Genomic DNA, 17,430 nt, shown 5'->3' on the forward strand with positions numbered 1-17,430 from the left:
CCATTTGACTCCAAGTCTAGAACCCCCCTCAGTATGCTGATTGCAGGTTGCGGACACGCACCTGTCAATTTAGACTGAGTCTGATTCACTAATATACACACGGTGGTGAGAACAAAATTGCCCATTGTTTTTTCCTTATGCCTGGTTGCTGAGAGTTGTCAAAATGATTTCCTAGTAAAGTAAAGATTAAGTAACAGGATACAGGAAACCTTTCATTGACAAAAAGGTGTACGATAATGCGAAAAAATTATGAGATTGAGAGATTATCTTTTACCCCTGTGAGTTTTTTGCTTCAGTGTGTCCAAATTTAAAGCTTGTGTAGAAGCTATCTTCTGTTTTCAGGACATGTTTGCATTCAGACTACAAGGACATAACACAGATGATGTCAAATAAAAGTGAAAGAATCTTCCAATCGGCCAGTTCAAACATTCAGGACAAGAAGTGTGGGTACAGACGCTTGTTTCTCAGAATCGTATCTTTTATTTGAACTGCACTGAATGCTAAATGTTCACCTTGTACAAGAAACAAATACAAATACTCACACTAAAAACAAAAACATACTGCTGGCTGCCTCTTCTGCTATTGTTGGGACACTAAGTAGGAGTTTCTGCTATTGCTCTTACAGAGTACAGGATGCCCCAAAAGAACCTGGCCTTCAATGAAACAAAGAAAAATAGAAGAAGGAGAGAAGAGAAGAGAGAAAGAGAGAGAGAGGGGCGGATCACAAAGGACTATGGTTATAGGAACATTGAACTAGGCATTACAAATCTAACAGGACTCTTCAAAACTCTTTAACACCAAAAACGTGGGATGCGCCTTGTATATAAAAATACCACAATGGAGAGGAGGAGGGAGGAGAGGAAATATCCAGACTAAAACACCTTAGTCTCATCTTTTTTTTCCTCAAAGACAAAATTCTGGGAATAAACGATATCTGCAAAAAAGTGTTTTTTCCTGAGTCATTAAGAAATGAAGTTTGCTTTAACCCTTTCCTGTCTTCAGTGTGAGATGTGCTCAAAGAGAGGAGGGTCACAATCTGTTCGCGTGTCGACAGGAGAATCAGATTCCTTCATCCGAACTGCAATATTTCTCTCAGGATTTCTAAGAAGTGTTTAATGTTTCTCCTCGAACAGTCACTCTGATACATCACCAGCTCTCATGAACTAAAAAGAAAAACTTAACTCTTCGCCGGCAGCTCCTTCTAAATTCGCACTACAGCAAGATTCATCCACAACCAAATGTATAAGGTGAGTGTCGTTTGTCATACAGGTGAAGAAGGAACCCTTCACACTGTGTAGAAGCGCCCTCAAGTGGTGAAATCCTGCAACTGCAACCATGACACCTGTCACATGTATCCTGCCAGGAAAGGGTTAAAACCCACTCTTGATTACTAAAAGTGATGAGCAATCTTTTCCTCTTGTTTGACGAATGATAAATATATATAAGTCAATAATCCATTTTAAGTCATTCACACTAAAGATCGAAAAAGAAAATAAGAATAATTCTCTTCTGAGGCATAATGAGGGGCCTAAACAACACACATTAGTTACATAAGGAGGGCTGGAGGAGAGGTGGAGGGAGGGGAGGAGGGGGAGGGAGGATCAGGAGGGAGTTTAAGGAGGGGAGGAGAGAAGGGTGTAAGGTCCAGTAGCACATGATGCCAAAGTTTTTCTTTCTTGTTCGCCCGTTGTTGTGTTGAGATGTGGGCCTACATTTCCCATGAGCTCTGAGGTGTAAAAGCAGGGGCGGGACAGAGTCTCATCGGAGGAATCCCAGAGCGCTAAAACCACTGGACTCTGTGTCCACAATCATAGGCATGTCCCGAAGAAGAAGAAGAAAAATAAAAACATCATCAAAGAGTAAAGTCGGTACTGAACCCAAAGAGACAGAGAGAGTAAAAACTAAAACGTTAAAAGTACAAATTCCCTGGAACACTTCTTTTGTTCCCAGGTGCCGACTGGCTCGTTGTGTAGTTTCACTGTCTCTTGGTCCCGGTTGGTCGGTCGAGTTGTGATTGGTTGGTTTTGTGAGTGTCGACAGGTCGGAGGAGATGACGTTGTGGTTCGATCCCTTCTGCTGCTATTGCTCGGTGAGGTGCTCTCTGGTCTCGCCGTGTTTGGAGGGCTGGTTGGGCGACGGGGCCTGGGAGGGGTGTGTACCAGAGGGCAGGGTGTGGGCGATGGGCACCCCACCTGGCACCATGCCCTCTAATGCCCCTGGGATGCCGCCTGGAGCCACTCCAACTACGCCCGGCGGGTATCTGTGGGGAGGTCAGAGGTCAGAGGTTAAAGAGTGTCAGGGTGGGTGTGGTGTACTCACAGGCTGACACGTCTCAACTCGGGAGAGAAACACCCAGTGTTTATTGAGTGACTGGCTCTTTTCCACGTCAGGAACTTATCAGGAAACATTTTTAGGCAGACTTACATCCCCTAAACCTTCCTGTTCTTAAAGCTATACTTTCATAATTTTTTTGATTTATTGAATTTAATGGAGAAATGTACACGCCTCCGGAAATCTGAATATTTCCCAACCCTGGAATTGTTTTGCTGCTGATGGTCCAACACAACATGACATCCACTGAGCATTCCTCACAGTTTAAAAAAAACCAATTATCCAAAATAACAGCCTGGTTCATAATACTGAAAAAGTCGTAGTTTTATAACTATCTAAAACATTTTTTAACATTTAACATTTTAACATTAAACAACCGCCCAATCATTGCATTATTTGGAGTTGTTCCCAGAGTTTTCACACTTACAGGCGCACAGGGTGACGCTTTAGCCTAACTGGAAATCCACAGAACCACCATCACACAGTAATTGGGCAGCGAGTGTGATGGTCCATCTAAAACTTGAAAAACTTAGATACTCCATTAAGGGCTATTTTTTTTTTTCATTCTCTTCTTCTTCTGCTGTCTTGTTTTGTTTTGTTTTGTCTTGCCTAAAATACTTATGTTGTTGTACTCTGTATTTTTTCTTTTCTACGAGTGTTAGGCTTGTATTGCCTTGTTAAGTTGTTTTTGCTGTTTGTTAATGTCTTTTTTTTGGTTGATACATATTGTGATGTGTGAATTAATGTATGAAAAGAAAGGAAAAAGGAAAAAATTCCAATAAAAAGATTTCATGTAACATTTAATAACTGAACACACGCTTCTCAGTTGACCCTCTCTGCATGAATATTATCCAAAATTAACATATAACACAATCAGGAAGCATGGATCACCGACCAACATACTCACCATGTATTATCATGTGAAAGTCTTATAAGGTTGCAACTATTTAATATTGTTTCATATGTTTACTATTTTCAGAAGTGTCACAAAAATGTTAAAAATGATAAAACTGTTATTTTTACCAGACCAGTGTGTTTTTCTTTTGTTACCTTGACATGCTTGTCTAGTAAAAAAGTACTGTTTATAATAGTACACAGTGTCAGACCTAGTAAACCTTTTTGAAACCAAAATGTTAAAAGAACCACAAAGTCGTAATCCGTCAAATTTATGTTTTTTGTCTGAATTTGTTTTGTCTGTTTTTGTTGTTCTTGATTTTTGTTGTTTGTTTTTTCTGGTTTGTCTTTTGTTTTATTCTATTTGTATATTATTTTTTAAATTTTATTGTATTGTCATTATTTGTGTGTCTTTATTTGAATGTTTGTAAAAACGAATACATTTCAAATCATAAAAAAAAAGAACCACAAAGTCAATAATAATAAATCGTCACTAGACATATAAAGTTAACAATGATGCTTGATGATGACATATTTGGCTCGAAATGATCAATTGACTTTTTGTTTCACCTATAAAAGTAGTTCTGCATGCAGAATTTCAACCTTTTTTTATCCTTTATGAGTATAATTTGCCAAAAATATTCATATTTGAAATGTTAAAAAAGAGTGCACTAAAGGGAATTGGAGTTTCTTGTTCAGTTCCTGTGACTTTTGGGTGGAAAAGAGCCATTCATTAACACACTTCTGGTGTAAAACTGTGAAAACAGACCACAAAAAAAGAAGCCCAAAGGCTCATATGTTTTTTTTCTGAAACACATTTGCTTTACTTTAAAAAAAATAAAAAAAAAACCTCATGAAGTTTTGTGTTCCCTCACATTGTTTTGCTACAATCTTTCTTGTGTTGGTAACAATCAAGTTTTATCAGAAAAAAGCACAGTGAGTTCAAACCCTGTGTAGCAGCGTGTTGTAACCACACTGACCTATCTATAACCTCTATAGATCAGAGGTGATGCAAAAAGAAACAAAACATTGCAAGCAAACACAAAACTTCTAAGAGGGAATGTGAAAGTAGTCCAAAAGTTTCCAGTGTGGTCCCCAGTGAGGCTCCAAACAACACCACCATTCAACCAGTGAGGGGAGAAAGGGAAAGAATCTGCCCCCAAACCCAGAAGAAGAACCACAAAGCATGACTCCATCCATAAAACTGCATCTGAATGGCTTCAAGTCATCATGCTTACTGGGACACTCAAAACCCCCACACCCACTAGCACCCACTAGCATCCATCTCTACTCTGCGCTCAGTCAAACAGGTGAGTACTGGCAGGGTTATAGTGGGGACAGGTGAGTAGGATCTGATATCCAGGACCTTTGTTGGCCTGGATGTTCATTCTTATATTTACCTGCTCCTGATCTAGGCATTAATTTTGTCTTGGGGGACACCGATTGCTCCGGCCGGAAGAGCTTGGCTGCGTGAAAGAAAGCACATGGAGGCGGACATGCTGAGATCAGGAGGAGCCCATGGTGGGACATGGTGGGCTCAGAGTTAGCTTTCTACTGCTTATCAGGACAGTTAGTGAGGGGAGGGGACTTATATCTATGTAGGATCTACAGCAAAGGGGTGAGTTCATTGATTTGGGGAGACATTGTTAAAGAAATGTGGTATTATACAGTCATTAAAGAACAGACGTTATAAAACAGTAAATATCAGAGCCTGACGGATATACCTGTGAGCTGAAACTATCTGGCCGATATGAGCCTGTCACTTTTTTCAGAACATGTAGAAAAATGTAGAGAAAAAAAGGTTTGGACTAATTTTAGGATACTGACATTCTTTACTCTGACAGCAGAGATGTTTAAATATGTGTCGTTTTTTCTCTGATATCGACTGAAATGAAAATATACTGATATTTAACCGATGCTAACACTAGTTTCTTAACACCACTACAAAAGTCTTTGGTGGAAATAACACATTCTTACCTTCAAATTTACCAGGAACTAGTTGAATTTGTGAGGGCTGATAAATTACAATAATGAATCAGTGAATTTGAATCACTTGATTGGTGCTGTCACCGATAACCACATTTTAGGCTGTATCTAAGGCCAATACTGATACTGGTGGTAGGGGAGAACGGGGTTGGTTGTCACACGGGTTGGCTGGCACACTCGTTATATCTCGCCACTAGAGGGCGCTGTCTCTCAAATTGGGGTATGGACATTTCCAGAATTAGGATCAGAGCTCACCTACATAGTCTTCTCTGGAGTAAGACAGCTGAACTTGAGGTGAGAGGACTTTTTGTGTTTTTCATGTCAAATTGTAAATATTCAGCTCCTCAGTATTTTCCTTCTAGGCTTTTAAACGATGGGTTTATAACAAAACAAGTGTTACTCTTACAAATTGTGAGGGGAAAGCTATAGTTTAGATTTTTATTAGCTAGCTAAGTAGTTGTCAGATGGTTGTTAGCCTTGATGCTAGCAAAAAATTCCAGTTGGGGTTGTTCGTCACATTCTCTTTGGGGTTGGTTGTCACATGTAACAACCAACCCCTATGTTGGCAAAATCATGCATGGTGAAATTAGTAGGAGTGTGCAGACCCTACATTTGCCATCACTGTAACTCAGACAGTGACTGCATGTAGCCTAGTTGAGTAGGCCATTATTGTTAGGCCTATTTGTTTTGTTCTTTATGTTGTTATATAGGCTGGCCTAAAGATGTGTGTCCTGTTCATGTTCCTTGCTCATTTTATATTAAAATGCATTAAGTTATGTAGGTCTATCACTTGCCAGTGCAATTAAACTTTCAAATTTAGTTCTGCCTTCTTGCCTTTTTGAAAAGATTTTTCCCATTGAAATACTATTGTGACAACCAACCCCATAGTGTGTGACAACCATCCCTGTGATGGGGTTGGTTGTCACAATGTGTCAGAGTGTCTTTGATAGTTAATTGCCTCTTTGTTACAATGAGTAAAAAAAATGCTAGGGATACACATTTCAAGCCAACACCTTAAACTTCAATTTAATGTAGGAATGACTATTGAAAGATGTTTTGATGATGAGCAATCATCAAAACAGTAAAATGTGTGACAACCAACCCTGTTCTCCCCTACATTTTAGAACAGGTCTTTTTTTCAATGTAGACCAATAAATACATCAATAAATAAAGCTGGGCACTTTAATCGTATGGTGTACATTGTGCCCTCTAAAAAAATTTCCGTTGGTATCGGTCTTAGATATCTAATATCTGTCAGGCTCTGTAAACATAAAGATCAAAATAAATAAGCATGTCCTCTGTAATGAAGAGATAATAAAAAGTAACTTCTCACATGAGTAAACACTCAAATTCTCACATTTTTACACAATGCTATAGGAACTGCGTGTTCCTCCCCTACCTGTAGGCGGCGCCGTTGAGCTCAGGGTGAACACCCGGTTGGTCCATAACTGCCCACGGTGCCGTGGTGACAAAAAACTCCTTGTTGACGCAGTTTCTTAGGCTGTCTGGGATACGGCCTGTCATGTGAGAACACACAAACACAGTGTTGAAGTCAGTGAAGCACACAGGCATGAATCACACTCTTTAAAAAGGCCATGACTTGTTTTGGAGGCCGAGTGACCAGACGATGGCAAAGTGTTAATGAGTTCAGTCTGACAGACGCATCAGGGTTGGATACACAAACACAAATTAAGATCATTTAACAATCTGGATGTTTTCTGTAGGGCTGCCCCCCCCCTCCTCCTCTCTCTTGGCCCCGCTGTGTTCTGCATGGGGGAGCTAATGATGACATCTATTAAGAGGTTCAGATTTAATAAATGCCACCCAAGGCCTAGTGAAGTGGAAATGTGACATCTGGAAAAGAAAGACGTGCAACAGGTCACGCACAGGACAGAAGCAGAGGTGCAGAGGTTGAGGGCTGTGACTCAGACCATTTTTGTTTACAGGTGTTAAAATTAGCTTATGTGTGTGTGCGTATGTGTGTGTGTGTGTGTGTGTCAGTGTACCAGTGATAGCTCTTCGGATCTCGGTGGCCGCTGCCTCTCTCATCTCCAGAGAGGCCTGCTCGCTGTACCAGGCTGTGTGCGGTGTGCAGATCAGGTTTGGAGCGTCTTTCAGGGGGCCCTGAGCAAATCTGCAACAAAGAGAGGAACAAAGACAAAAGGAACAGGATATTAAAACAAGTACTGAGCGGATAAGGGTGGAGCAAATCAACCAAAGATGTGTTTCCTCTCATTTTGGACTTACGAGGAATCAAACCGGAGATGAACATTGTGTGTAATAATAAAAAAAAGGCTATTTTAAGTCCTCTCCTTTGAATGTGTTTCACTTATCGTTGACTTTCACTGTGCAATAGACTGAAAATTCAGAGTATGTAGGAGCCATGAAGTATTCAAGTGTTTATTGTATCTTATTTTGAGGTTTAGGGTAGTTTATTGTTTGTATATTTTTTGTGGTTTTATTTTTGTTGTTTGTTTATGATATGGTTTATTATGGGGTCAGTTAATTAGGTTATTTATGGGTCATGTGTTAAGGGCGGGGATATTCAGTTCATTTAGGACACCTGTGTTCTTTTGTTTGGAGGTAGAGAAAAGTCTCCTTACTTTTTGTTGACCGCTTATTTTCACTATTTTCTGTTTGTGCACTTTATCATGAGTTGATTATCCTTTTTCATTAATAAAGGGTTAAACTTACTTTTTTGTGCACGAGTGATTTTTGCTTTTAGCGTGTCCTACACTTAACTAGGCCCAACCTCAGCCTCTTAGTGGCTTTTGGCTCTTTGTAGTCGGTACAGAGTATATAAAAATAATTTTTAGTTATAGCACATTTTATAACCAACATGACAGAGTGCCTTTCTCTCAATGAAGATGAGAAAGATGCATGGAGGTGAGGAGAGCTGGTTCATAAAGCACACCTGCTGCAGGTAGAGACTAAGCTAACACTGAGCCCCTCAAATAATAACTCAGCCTGTCACAGGAATGAATCACTTTTATCTTTAAAGATTAGACGCACAGCAGGAAAACGTGGATTCTTAATGTCCAACGATTTTGTTTCGTCAATGAAATCAAAACATATTTTGGTCAGAGTTTTTATTATCAGTGATGCACTTTAGCTCGTCATAGTCTCATTTTCGTCATGAAAAAATGAGTCTTTGACGAACATTCATCGTCATATTTTTGATAACGAAATTAACACTAGACTTTAATCTGAATGCAAGGCAAGCTGTATTAGCAAAACTTTGACACCCTGAGTCCAGCTGTTGGAAGTTTTTGAGAGCAATATATTTGCATTTTTAAAGATTATTGCTTTTTCAAAGAGGGACTCGAGGTAGAAGTAATTCTAGGAACATTAAACTTGATCATTAAAAAAAATTAGAGATAAAAAAGCACAGTATTTTATGTCTTATTACATCTCTGGAAAATATCTTTAACCTTTCTCTGCTCACATGTTATAAAAGTTATCATTAAGAAAATATTCTGGAACTATGGCGAGTGCCAAAGAGTTTCTTTGTCAAATAAATGACAGTTGTAAAGCACCAAAACTCCCTCCCAAACAGTTGCATTGATAGATGTGACAGCCCACAGCTGAACAGTGAAGCTGGATATTATGAAATTTATGTATTTCTCCTCTCAGTGCCATCACACCACCTGCTATCCGTGAAAGTTGCTGCACTCAAATATTGCTGAGGGCATTTCTTTGTTTTGAAGATATTCTTCATCATCAGGGCAATCAGAGAGCTCATTCATGTGCATTGACTCATTTCACACTCGTACTAATTCCATCCCTTCTCTTCAAACGTGAATGTTTGTGCACAATTTGTTTGACAAATTGTCTGCGAACACGCCCTGAGGGAGAATGCCAAAATCTTCGTCCTCCTTTTCAACATCGCTCCGTCTCTCTTTTCTGTCCTCTCATGTGGCACTGAAAAACAGATCAGCTCTAACTCCCCTCTCCTCCATCAGTGTAACGCCTCCCCTGTTTGTGTGTGTGTGTGTGTGTGTGTGTGTGTGTATGTGTGTGTGTGTGTGTGCATGAATCAGTGTCGTGTCGCTGCAGTTATGAAACACTCCCCTGGTGACACACTGGGTCAGTCGAGCATGAGCTGCAGCTCCATCAGGCCGAGTTTCAGTTTCTCAAGCAGGCAGTCAGTTGAGCAGCCGGCAGCCAGCAAACTCCCTGACTGCTGCGTGATGCGTGAACAACACATCAACACCGGTTACACCCCTGAGATGGGGAACACGGTTCTTAGAAAGGTGGGAAACTGGAGGGCGTGTCAAGCTGTTTGCCCTCCAGTGAGAACAGAGCAGAAATGGAAATAGAGACTGTAGTTTAGATGCAATGAAGTGAAGGGACACCGGAATAAATACTGAAAAGATGTCTCATGTTTACAGAATATTTTCAGTCTTTTAGCTTGTTATGGACTCAAAATTGAGTACATTCCAAAAGAAAATGAAGTATATAGTGCTGACTTGAAAGTTTTGGGGAATTCAAAAAAAATGGTTGAAATTTTCCCTCCAATATTACCTGCATTATTGTCACCTTTACGCAGGTATCAGGCTAAAAATGTTTTTTAAAAGTTTTTTTTTATCTGGAAACAGAGAAAATCAAGTTCAAGAATCACTCTGTCCTTTGAGACATTTTGAAATGTAGTGCCCTATTCAATGCTTCCTCAAACTTTTAACTCCCACAAGCCTGACCAGTTCATTCTACAGCGTTAAAAAGTTCAAACTAGCTTGCTGACAGTTTTGTTTTTCTCTGCTGCTCTCCCACATTTTCAGTTTTTCATAGAAATGTCTTGTTTTTGGAGTTCCAAACGACAACACGAATATCTCTGCCCCCCAAGTTACTCTTCTGGCATTCGCCACACTTCAAGCCAGGAGACTCATTCTTCGTAACTTGAAATCAGACAAACCCCCATCATTTATTAGCTGGATCAAAGAAATGTTGTCATCAGTTCCTCTTGAAAAACTCAGATACAACAGAACTAAGTCCCATCAGGAATTCATCACTATCTAGGCCCCATTTATTGATTTTACTCTCACTGTTCCGATTTCCCAATTACCTTAATGTTGAGTCTCCTGAAGCTTTTTGCTCTTTACTCTATGTGCAGGAAAAAAAATTTAAAGCTCTCCATTTCATTACACTCCTATTTTTGTTTATTTATTTCTTTTATATATTTTATTCTATGTATTTATTGTTATTGACATTTTTTTCCCCTGCTATTATATATATGTTATAATAGTAATAATACCTTTACTTGTCATCTTTCTGTCTGTTTACAACTTTTCAGGTGTTGGGTGGTTTGGGGATGTTGGGGATGTACATGTTTGTGTTTGTGCGTGTACTTATCTGTTCAAAATTAGGAAAAAAAACTATACATAAAGTTATACAAAAATAAAATGTCTTGTTTTAAAAATGAAACATCCTCTGAAATGCTTTACTCAAATTTAAAAATCTCTAAAACCTGAAAAAAAACCCCACAACTTATGCCAGAATGAAAGATGTACAAACTAGCTAACTGTTAGCAGCACAAGCTCGCTAACTGTTTGGATTTAGCTGACACTCTTCCTCTGCGGGTTTACTGGATTTTCAGTACAAAAAGAATAATCTTTTTCTAAGTTTTCCAATTAAATGCTTCCTCAAGTCTTAACATCTTATTCCCTCCAAAAATGTTACAAGTAATGTGAAGATGTACAAGCTAGCACACGTATTAGCAGCCCTTGTTTTCTTACACTATTGATTCTCCTGGAGCTTTTCCTTCTGTTTTACTGGATGTTCAATTTCTCTGAGAACTTCAAATTGTTAGGTACCTTATAGTTAGGCTAGGTACCTTACCTTGGTACCTTGAGCAAAAGGTGGATAAGCTAGCTAGCAAAGGAGCACCCCATGTTTGCTGATACTTCTTATTTTCCTGCTTCTCGGCTCTGTTGCATTTTTTTTTTACTGTATGCGAAATTGTTTTGTGAAATTTCAGTCCATCTTTTTTTCTCTCGAGCTTCAACATCTCTCAAACTTAAAAAAAATGCTAAATCACCTCCAGAGTGTTGAGCGATACAAGCTAGCTTGTGTATTAGCTACCCATGTTTGCTGATACTTCTGATTTTCCGGCACTTCCTGGATTTTCAGTTTTGTTCACCTTATACTTTCTTTAAATACATTTTACTTCAAATGCAACACTTTGTCAAGCTTTAACATCTCTTAAACCTGAAAATAATGTTACCAGCCCAGAGCATAATGTGTATGAGCTAGCTAGTGACTTTAGTGGAACTTGAAATCAACGTTTTCTACACACATTTCTCATTTTATAATAAGTCCTGGTGTGGATGAGTCTATTACGCTTGGATCCCTACGGGAGACGGTCCACTCTGCTGCTCCTCTTCACTCTCAAACATCCACCTGCAGCTTTAACTGTATTTTATTTCCTCTGATGGGAATAAAGCAAGCTCTCTGTCTCCTATATTCCATTACCTACAGAGCCCTGAAGGAAGCTTTTAGAGGAGTATGCGATGTCTTTAACTCGTCACGTCTTCCATTGTTTCTGTCTGTCTCTCCTCAGCTGTTTAAAGCTTCTGTCGGTGTTAAGAGTTGCTTTCTTTCCCTTCCTGCACAACCGTCTCTTTCCCCGTCTGTCTCAGAGAGTGATGCGTTTTAGTGTCCATCTTTGAGAGGATTTTTATTTATTATAAAAGTGCTCTTACGTGAAGGGCTCTGTCTCGTGTACATCCAACGCAGCTCCACGTATTCTTCCCTCCTTTAAGGCCTGGGCCAGAGCCTTCTCATCCACCAGGCCTCCCCGTGCGGTGTTCACCAGGAACGCACCCTGACGCATCTGCAGTGCACGAGACACACCAACACAAACAAATCGACACAAGAAAACAGAGATTTAGCTGGTTATTTACAGAGAAATGATCAGATGTGTGAGCTTTTTGTGTTACTGTCAGCCTGGCAGACAAATGAATCTGTTTGATCTTGGATGGAGCATCAATCTAGAGTGAATGTCTGCATTTAAGTGTCATAAAACATAGTACACGGTAGATAAACTCTGAATAAAAAAAATCAGTGACACCTTTGTTATCCCTGACACCTGACAGATCTCGCAGAGAGACAGCACCTCGAAAAAATACTGTCAGATGTGTGATAGAGACAGTCTTTATCCAAAAACCGATAGATTAAATGAAGGATGAGCTGACAGATGAGGCAGCTTGTGAGGAGGAAAAAAAAGGCACAACAAAAAAATTCTAAGAGGGAGGAGGAAGAAAAAAAAAAAATCAAATGAATATGCTCAGAAGAAAGTAATCCCTTAATCTTGACAAAAGCTGAAATCCAGGGGCATGAAAAGCCTTCACGCTGGCAGGCAGGCAGTCTTTTATTAGGCATTGGTGGTTTTGACACACAGAAACACACAAACATTCACACACACGTTTCCACTTTAGCAGCAGACAACCACTGCCAAGATTTTTGGAGAGGAGAGAGAGGAAAAGTGTGCTTTCATTGCAGCACTTAGGAGGCAGCTGAGAATCTTAAGCTTTTAAGAAGACACAGAGTTAACTAGGTTAGGCTATTACGCTACACACACATCAGTTTGTCTCCTCGCACACTGAAAGTGGAAAAACGAAAGACAGAAAACATCGAGTGGCAACGTGCTGATTTTAACAAAAGAGAAGCTGCGTTCTCTGGGCTGTGCAGTACCTCGTCCTCCCTGCAGGTGTCTCCCCCGGCAGCACCTCGGAGTGCAGTTATTGACTCAGAGAGCAGCACTTTCCCCTCTCAGTGCTCTCAGCCCCCCTGCTGTGCAGCCTAGTCGATATATTTGCTGTAGCCGTGGGCTGGCGCTAATTGCATTTGACAGAGCAAAGGAATGAATTTGTGTCCAGCTTTGGTGGAGCTTAAGATAAAGAGCAGGGAATGCGCAGGCAGGAAGGCAGCTCTCTCCTTTTTTACCCTCTCTCTTCCTCTTCCTACAGACTCTAATGCTCTAAAGGACGACCTCCAGGCTGACACAGTAATAATACACCAGCGGCTGCGCTTCTCTACCTGCGAGATAGTGCTGCATTAAAAGCACAGGTCAGTTCACAGCTGCTGTTTGTGTGTTTGCGTGTGTGTGTGTGTAAGTTCCTCCATAATGCACCTGTTTGATGGTGAAGTCGTTGATGAGGTGGTGGTTGTGTTCATTCAGGTTGCAGTGCAGGGACACGCAGTCGCTCTGGTAGAGAAGGTCCTGCAGGGTGTAGACGCGCTGCACGCCCAGCGAGCGCTCCAGCCCGTCCTGCAGGTATGGGTCGTAGAAGATGACGTTGAAGCCGAAAACTTTGGCGCGCACCGCCACCGCCTGACCCGAACGTCCTGCAGATACACAAACACACACAGAGACATAGGTTCAATAAAAAGAGAGATAATTGTTTACTGTACATCACATTGAGATTTCAGGGATTAAGGTGTCACTTTTATGTAGATCAAAGATCCTCAACTGTTTTGCTTTAGTCACAAAATTAATTCATTCTGAAATTAGGCAAGACCGAAGATTTCCTGCCAAGACTCAGTGAAGTGAGTGACGCTTAGATGACATGTGACAAATGTGACGCACATTTCCATTCAGTTATAGAAACATAGAAGTTCATGCCACATGAAGAAGCATTCATTTGAAGAGATAGGAATTAGGGGACGGGTATTTCAGGCAAAAACACTATTCTACAGTCACTGGGAACTCCCTCTTCTGCTGAGGGCCTCACTCTCTGTGCGTTGTTGTTGTATATTTTTGGTATGCTAATTTGACCCAGCAGAGTTTGCCCCTTGACCTCAGTTTTTTATATGTTCTATAGAAGATCTTCACAGAGCCTTTTGACCATTGATAAAGTCTCTGCAGTTTTTACTTTGTCCAAAACTCATAGCCACACCTGTTTCACTGCTACCTGGCATTAAAGCATTCTTCTTCGTTTTTTATTAACAGGCAGATGGCAGAAAGCTAATGGGCTACAGCATTACAGCCTGGCCCTGGTATAAATAATTTAAAAATATATTTTTGGGATGAGTTTAGTCACATGAACTATTCATTTTTTTAAATATATTAAAGACTATTCAAATATTCAAAAATCATGAGTCATTCCTACTATGAATAAAAAAAGCCTTTAACTATGGCGCATGTGCTGCAATCTTTTTTTATGTGCACTGACCTTATTTTAAAGACATCAAACAAGTGTGAATATATTAGTGTTTATCCTTATCAATCCATTTTTTTCTACACAAAGAGTAAGTAGATGTAATGTAGTCACTTTTTTGTCACACCCCAAATTAAAAATAAGCAACTTGGTACTCAGCAGCAATGTTGGAGACAATGTGGTCAGCTGAATGTCAATCACTCACATGTTTTCTGGTTGTGTGTAAAATTGAAAACATTCTGGGATAGTGTTATTCAGTCTTTGGAAGATATTCTGTGTTACAAGATCCCCAGAGACCCCTGGATTGTGTATCTGGGTATGATCCCTAATCACTTGATCCCTAAAGAGGATATCTACCTTTTTTAAAACTTGATTCTTGCCTGCAGAAAGGCCGTCACAAGGAACTGGTTAAAAAGTGATCCTCCAAGTCCAGCACAGTGGTTGGCCATAGTGGAAGAAATATATTCCAAGGAAAAACTGACACATTACCTGCGGACTAAAGCACGGACCCATGATCAACGCTGGAATAAATGGACTGATTAGCAGAATAAAAAGACAGGTGGTGATAAGTGCTGTGTGGAAAAGACTTCATAAAAAACCCCCAATATAGATATTGAGAAGGAGCCCCTTGCTATATTTATGTTTGTTGGTGTATAATTTGTTGTGCTTTATTTTTGTCAATATTGGAAAAAAGCAAATAAAAAGTAAAAACAGAAAAAAACCCACAAACTTATGGATTAGTGTTTGAGAATTTTGAGCGTAAGCATCAAATGACAGCAAATCACGTTTTTTCTTAATCATCATGATTTTTTCGCCTTTATCTTTATTCACTGACAGCTGATTAGAGACAGGAGTAGTCAGGATTTGAGAGTGAGGGTGGGGTGTCAGCAAATTTGCCTTTTAAAAGGGTAACTAAACCCCTGAGTTTCAGCTGAAGAGCATCTACCAAGGAATTTTAAAAAATGCCATTGGAACATCAATGTATCAATTTGGACAGGGCTGGAGTTTGTGGAATGTGGTGAGGTAGGTTACATAGGGTACGATGACAAACGCAGGTACCCAATGATGTCACCGTGAACTCAGCCAGCTACTAGAAAAACTCCATTGCAGTAGTTAGGTTTTGACCTGCAGATGGCAGTCTCTACACACATTTTCAACACAATTTGAGGAATTTTAATACTTAATGCTCAACTGCTGGGATCAAGACCCACATTGATTAACAGCACTACTAAATCCCTATATAAATATGTTCTCATCTAAAAAAAAAAGTGGTTTGGGGTTTAGCTACACTTGGAGGAGATTCACCAACTTGTGATGTCACAAATTGCGCAAATCTCATGTTGATTTCACGGAATTATTTTATGACAATTTTAAACAAGCCGTTGAGAACAGCCTGGGATTAATCCAACACGCATGTACCTCACAATATAACATCTTAACTTGAAATTTGTTTTTAAAATGTGATAATTGCGCAATAAATATGATTGTGCCATTCATCATCTGATTAGCTGATTAATCATTTTGAAAATTAATGACTTGTCGTCTAGCAAAGAAGTTTTTATTTGCATCCTTGCTCGAAAATGCAGTAAATATGGGGCGCCAGTTAGCCTAGGGTTTTGCAGTCCGTGTTGCAGTGGTCACTGGTTCGAGTTCCAGTCATAACATTTTGCTGCATGTCTTCCCCTGCTCTCTACTCCCTCACATATCCCGTCTCTCTTCAGTTGTCCATGAGACTGATAGTGATATAGAAGATATACATAATAATAAATCTTTATCTTCTCTGATCCCGAGACATTAAATCTAACAAATAGAGCCGTCCATTTTTAAATAAAAACCTCTTTTCTTTTCTTATCCAACATCCATTTTCTAGAATTCCAATGATTACACTGCTGTCATAACAAAAGTGACATCACATCAAGGAGGTGAAGACGTCATCTCTGGGGTGTATGAAAGATTAAAAAGAGATTTGTTGCTGCTGGAGAGAGAATGATTCACGAGGGATAAGTCATGATTTAGCAGGAGGTGGACAATGCGAGGCCGCTGTTCTCCGGTCCAGCCTGAGAGACGGCGAAAAAGAAACTGAGTGTGTAGTATATCAGCCTCTCCCTCTGTCTCTCACAGCCATTTGTTGTGTGGGCTGAGAGTCTCTGTTCAGCAGCAGTGAGAGAGAGAGAGAGAGAGAGAGAGAGAGAGAGAGAGAGAGAGAGAGAGAGAGAGAGTGATGGAGAGCTGGATGTTGTTGCTGTTGTGGAAAAGGATCGATAAGGTCCTTTACACTCTCAAGATCTTCTCTTTGTGATGGAGCATTGTGTCTCGCTCCCAGGCTTCACGGTCGAGGAGAATTATTCTCTCTCTTTTCTCAGCCAATGAGAGACGGGAGCAGCCTTGTGAAATTACTTACTGTTTGCTATCACTCACAATGTTTATTTCCACAGTTGTTGCTTTAAAACTGGCATTCAAGAAATATCCACCTTCTCAAAGAGGAAGATCTTTTTATACAGCATCTATATTTTCCTCAACGAGCCTCGTATACTTCCTCTTCTTCAGCCAATACTCATTCCCAGAATACTTTTGACCAGGCCAACAGAGCGGGCACCAGAACTTGTTGCATTCAGCTGCTTTTCTAAGAACAGATTGAAGGAGTGATATTGACAGCGACAGCAGGGGGGAGGAGTTTTTATCAGTCCGTTTGAAACAGTACAGGTTGACTCGCAGTACTATCTGATTTAACCAAGGCTGCCGGGAAGTCAAAAATTGGCATCTCTGCTTCTTCTTCAATGATTTTCTTTTTTGTGTGATTGTCGGAAAAATTGGCGCCAAATGATGGGTTTGGAGAGAAGCCGTACCTTCGATTTTGAGGGATTTACAAGAAGCTCTAATATTAAGTCTGTAATTTGAGCTGCACTAGAAAACTGCTAGAATTCTGTGAAGTATTTTAGGGTGGATAACCTGGAATCAAGTACTTCCAAGCCTCCCTGCCTTTCTTCTATACACCGATCAATGCCACTAAAAGAGAGCAAATACACTCAGGTTGATCTCTGCCACCTCGCTCTGGTCTTCTGTC

General features: G+C 40.1%; 1 protein-coding gene across 1 annotated transcript in view; it reads right to left on the minus strand.

The window, feature by feature from the left end:
• Positions 1-456: 456 nt before the first annotated feature.
• Positions 457-17,430, minus strand: part of ctbp2l (C-terminal binding protein 2, like) — a 67,198-nt gene continuing 50,224 nt past the window's right edge. The window contains exons 5-9 of the mRNA XM_034708329.1: positions 13,340-13,554; positions 11,910-12,040; positions 7,218-7,345; positions 6,611-6,728; positions 457-2,260 (exon numbers count right to left, since the gene is read on the minus strand). Coding sequence (XP_034564220.1) covers positions 2,080-2,260; positions 6,611-6,728; positions 7,218-7,345; positions 11,910-12,040; positions 13,340-13,554 — 773 coding nt within the window. The 3' untranslated portion in view covers positions 457-2,079. The remainder of the gene's footprint in view (positions 2,261-6,610; positions 6,729-7,217; positions 7,346-11,909; positions 12,041-13,339; positions 13,555-17,430) is intronic.

Source organism: Notolabrus celidotus, chromosome 18, assembly GCF_009762535.1.
Source record: "Notolabrus celidotus isolate fNotCel1 chromosome 18, fNotCel1.pri, whole genome shotgun sequence".
Taxonomy (NCBI): domain Eukaryota; kingdom Metazoa; phylum Chordata; class Actinopteri; order Labriformes; family Labridae; genus Notolabrus; species Notolabrus celidotus.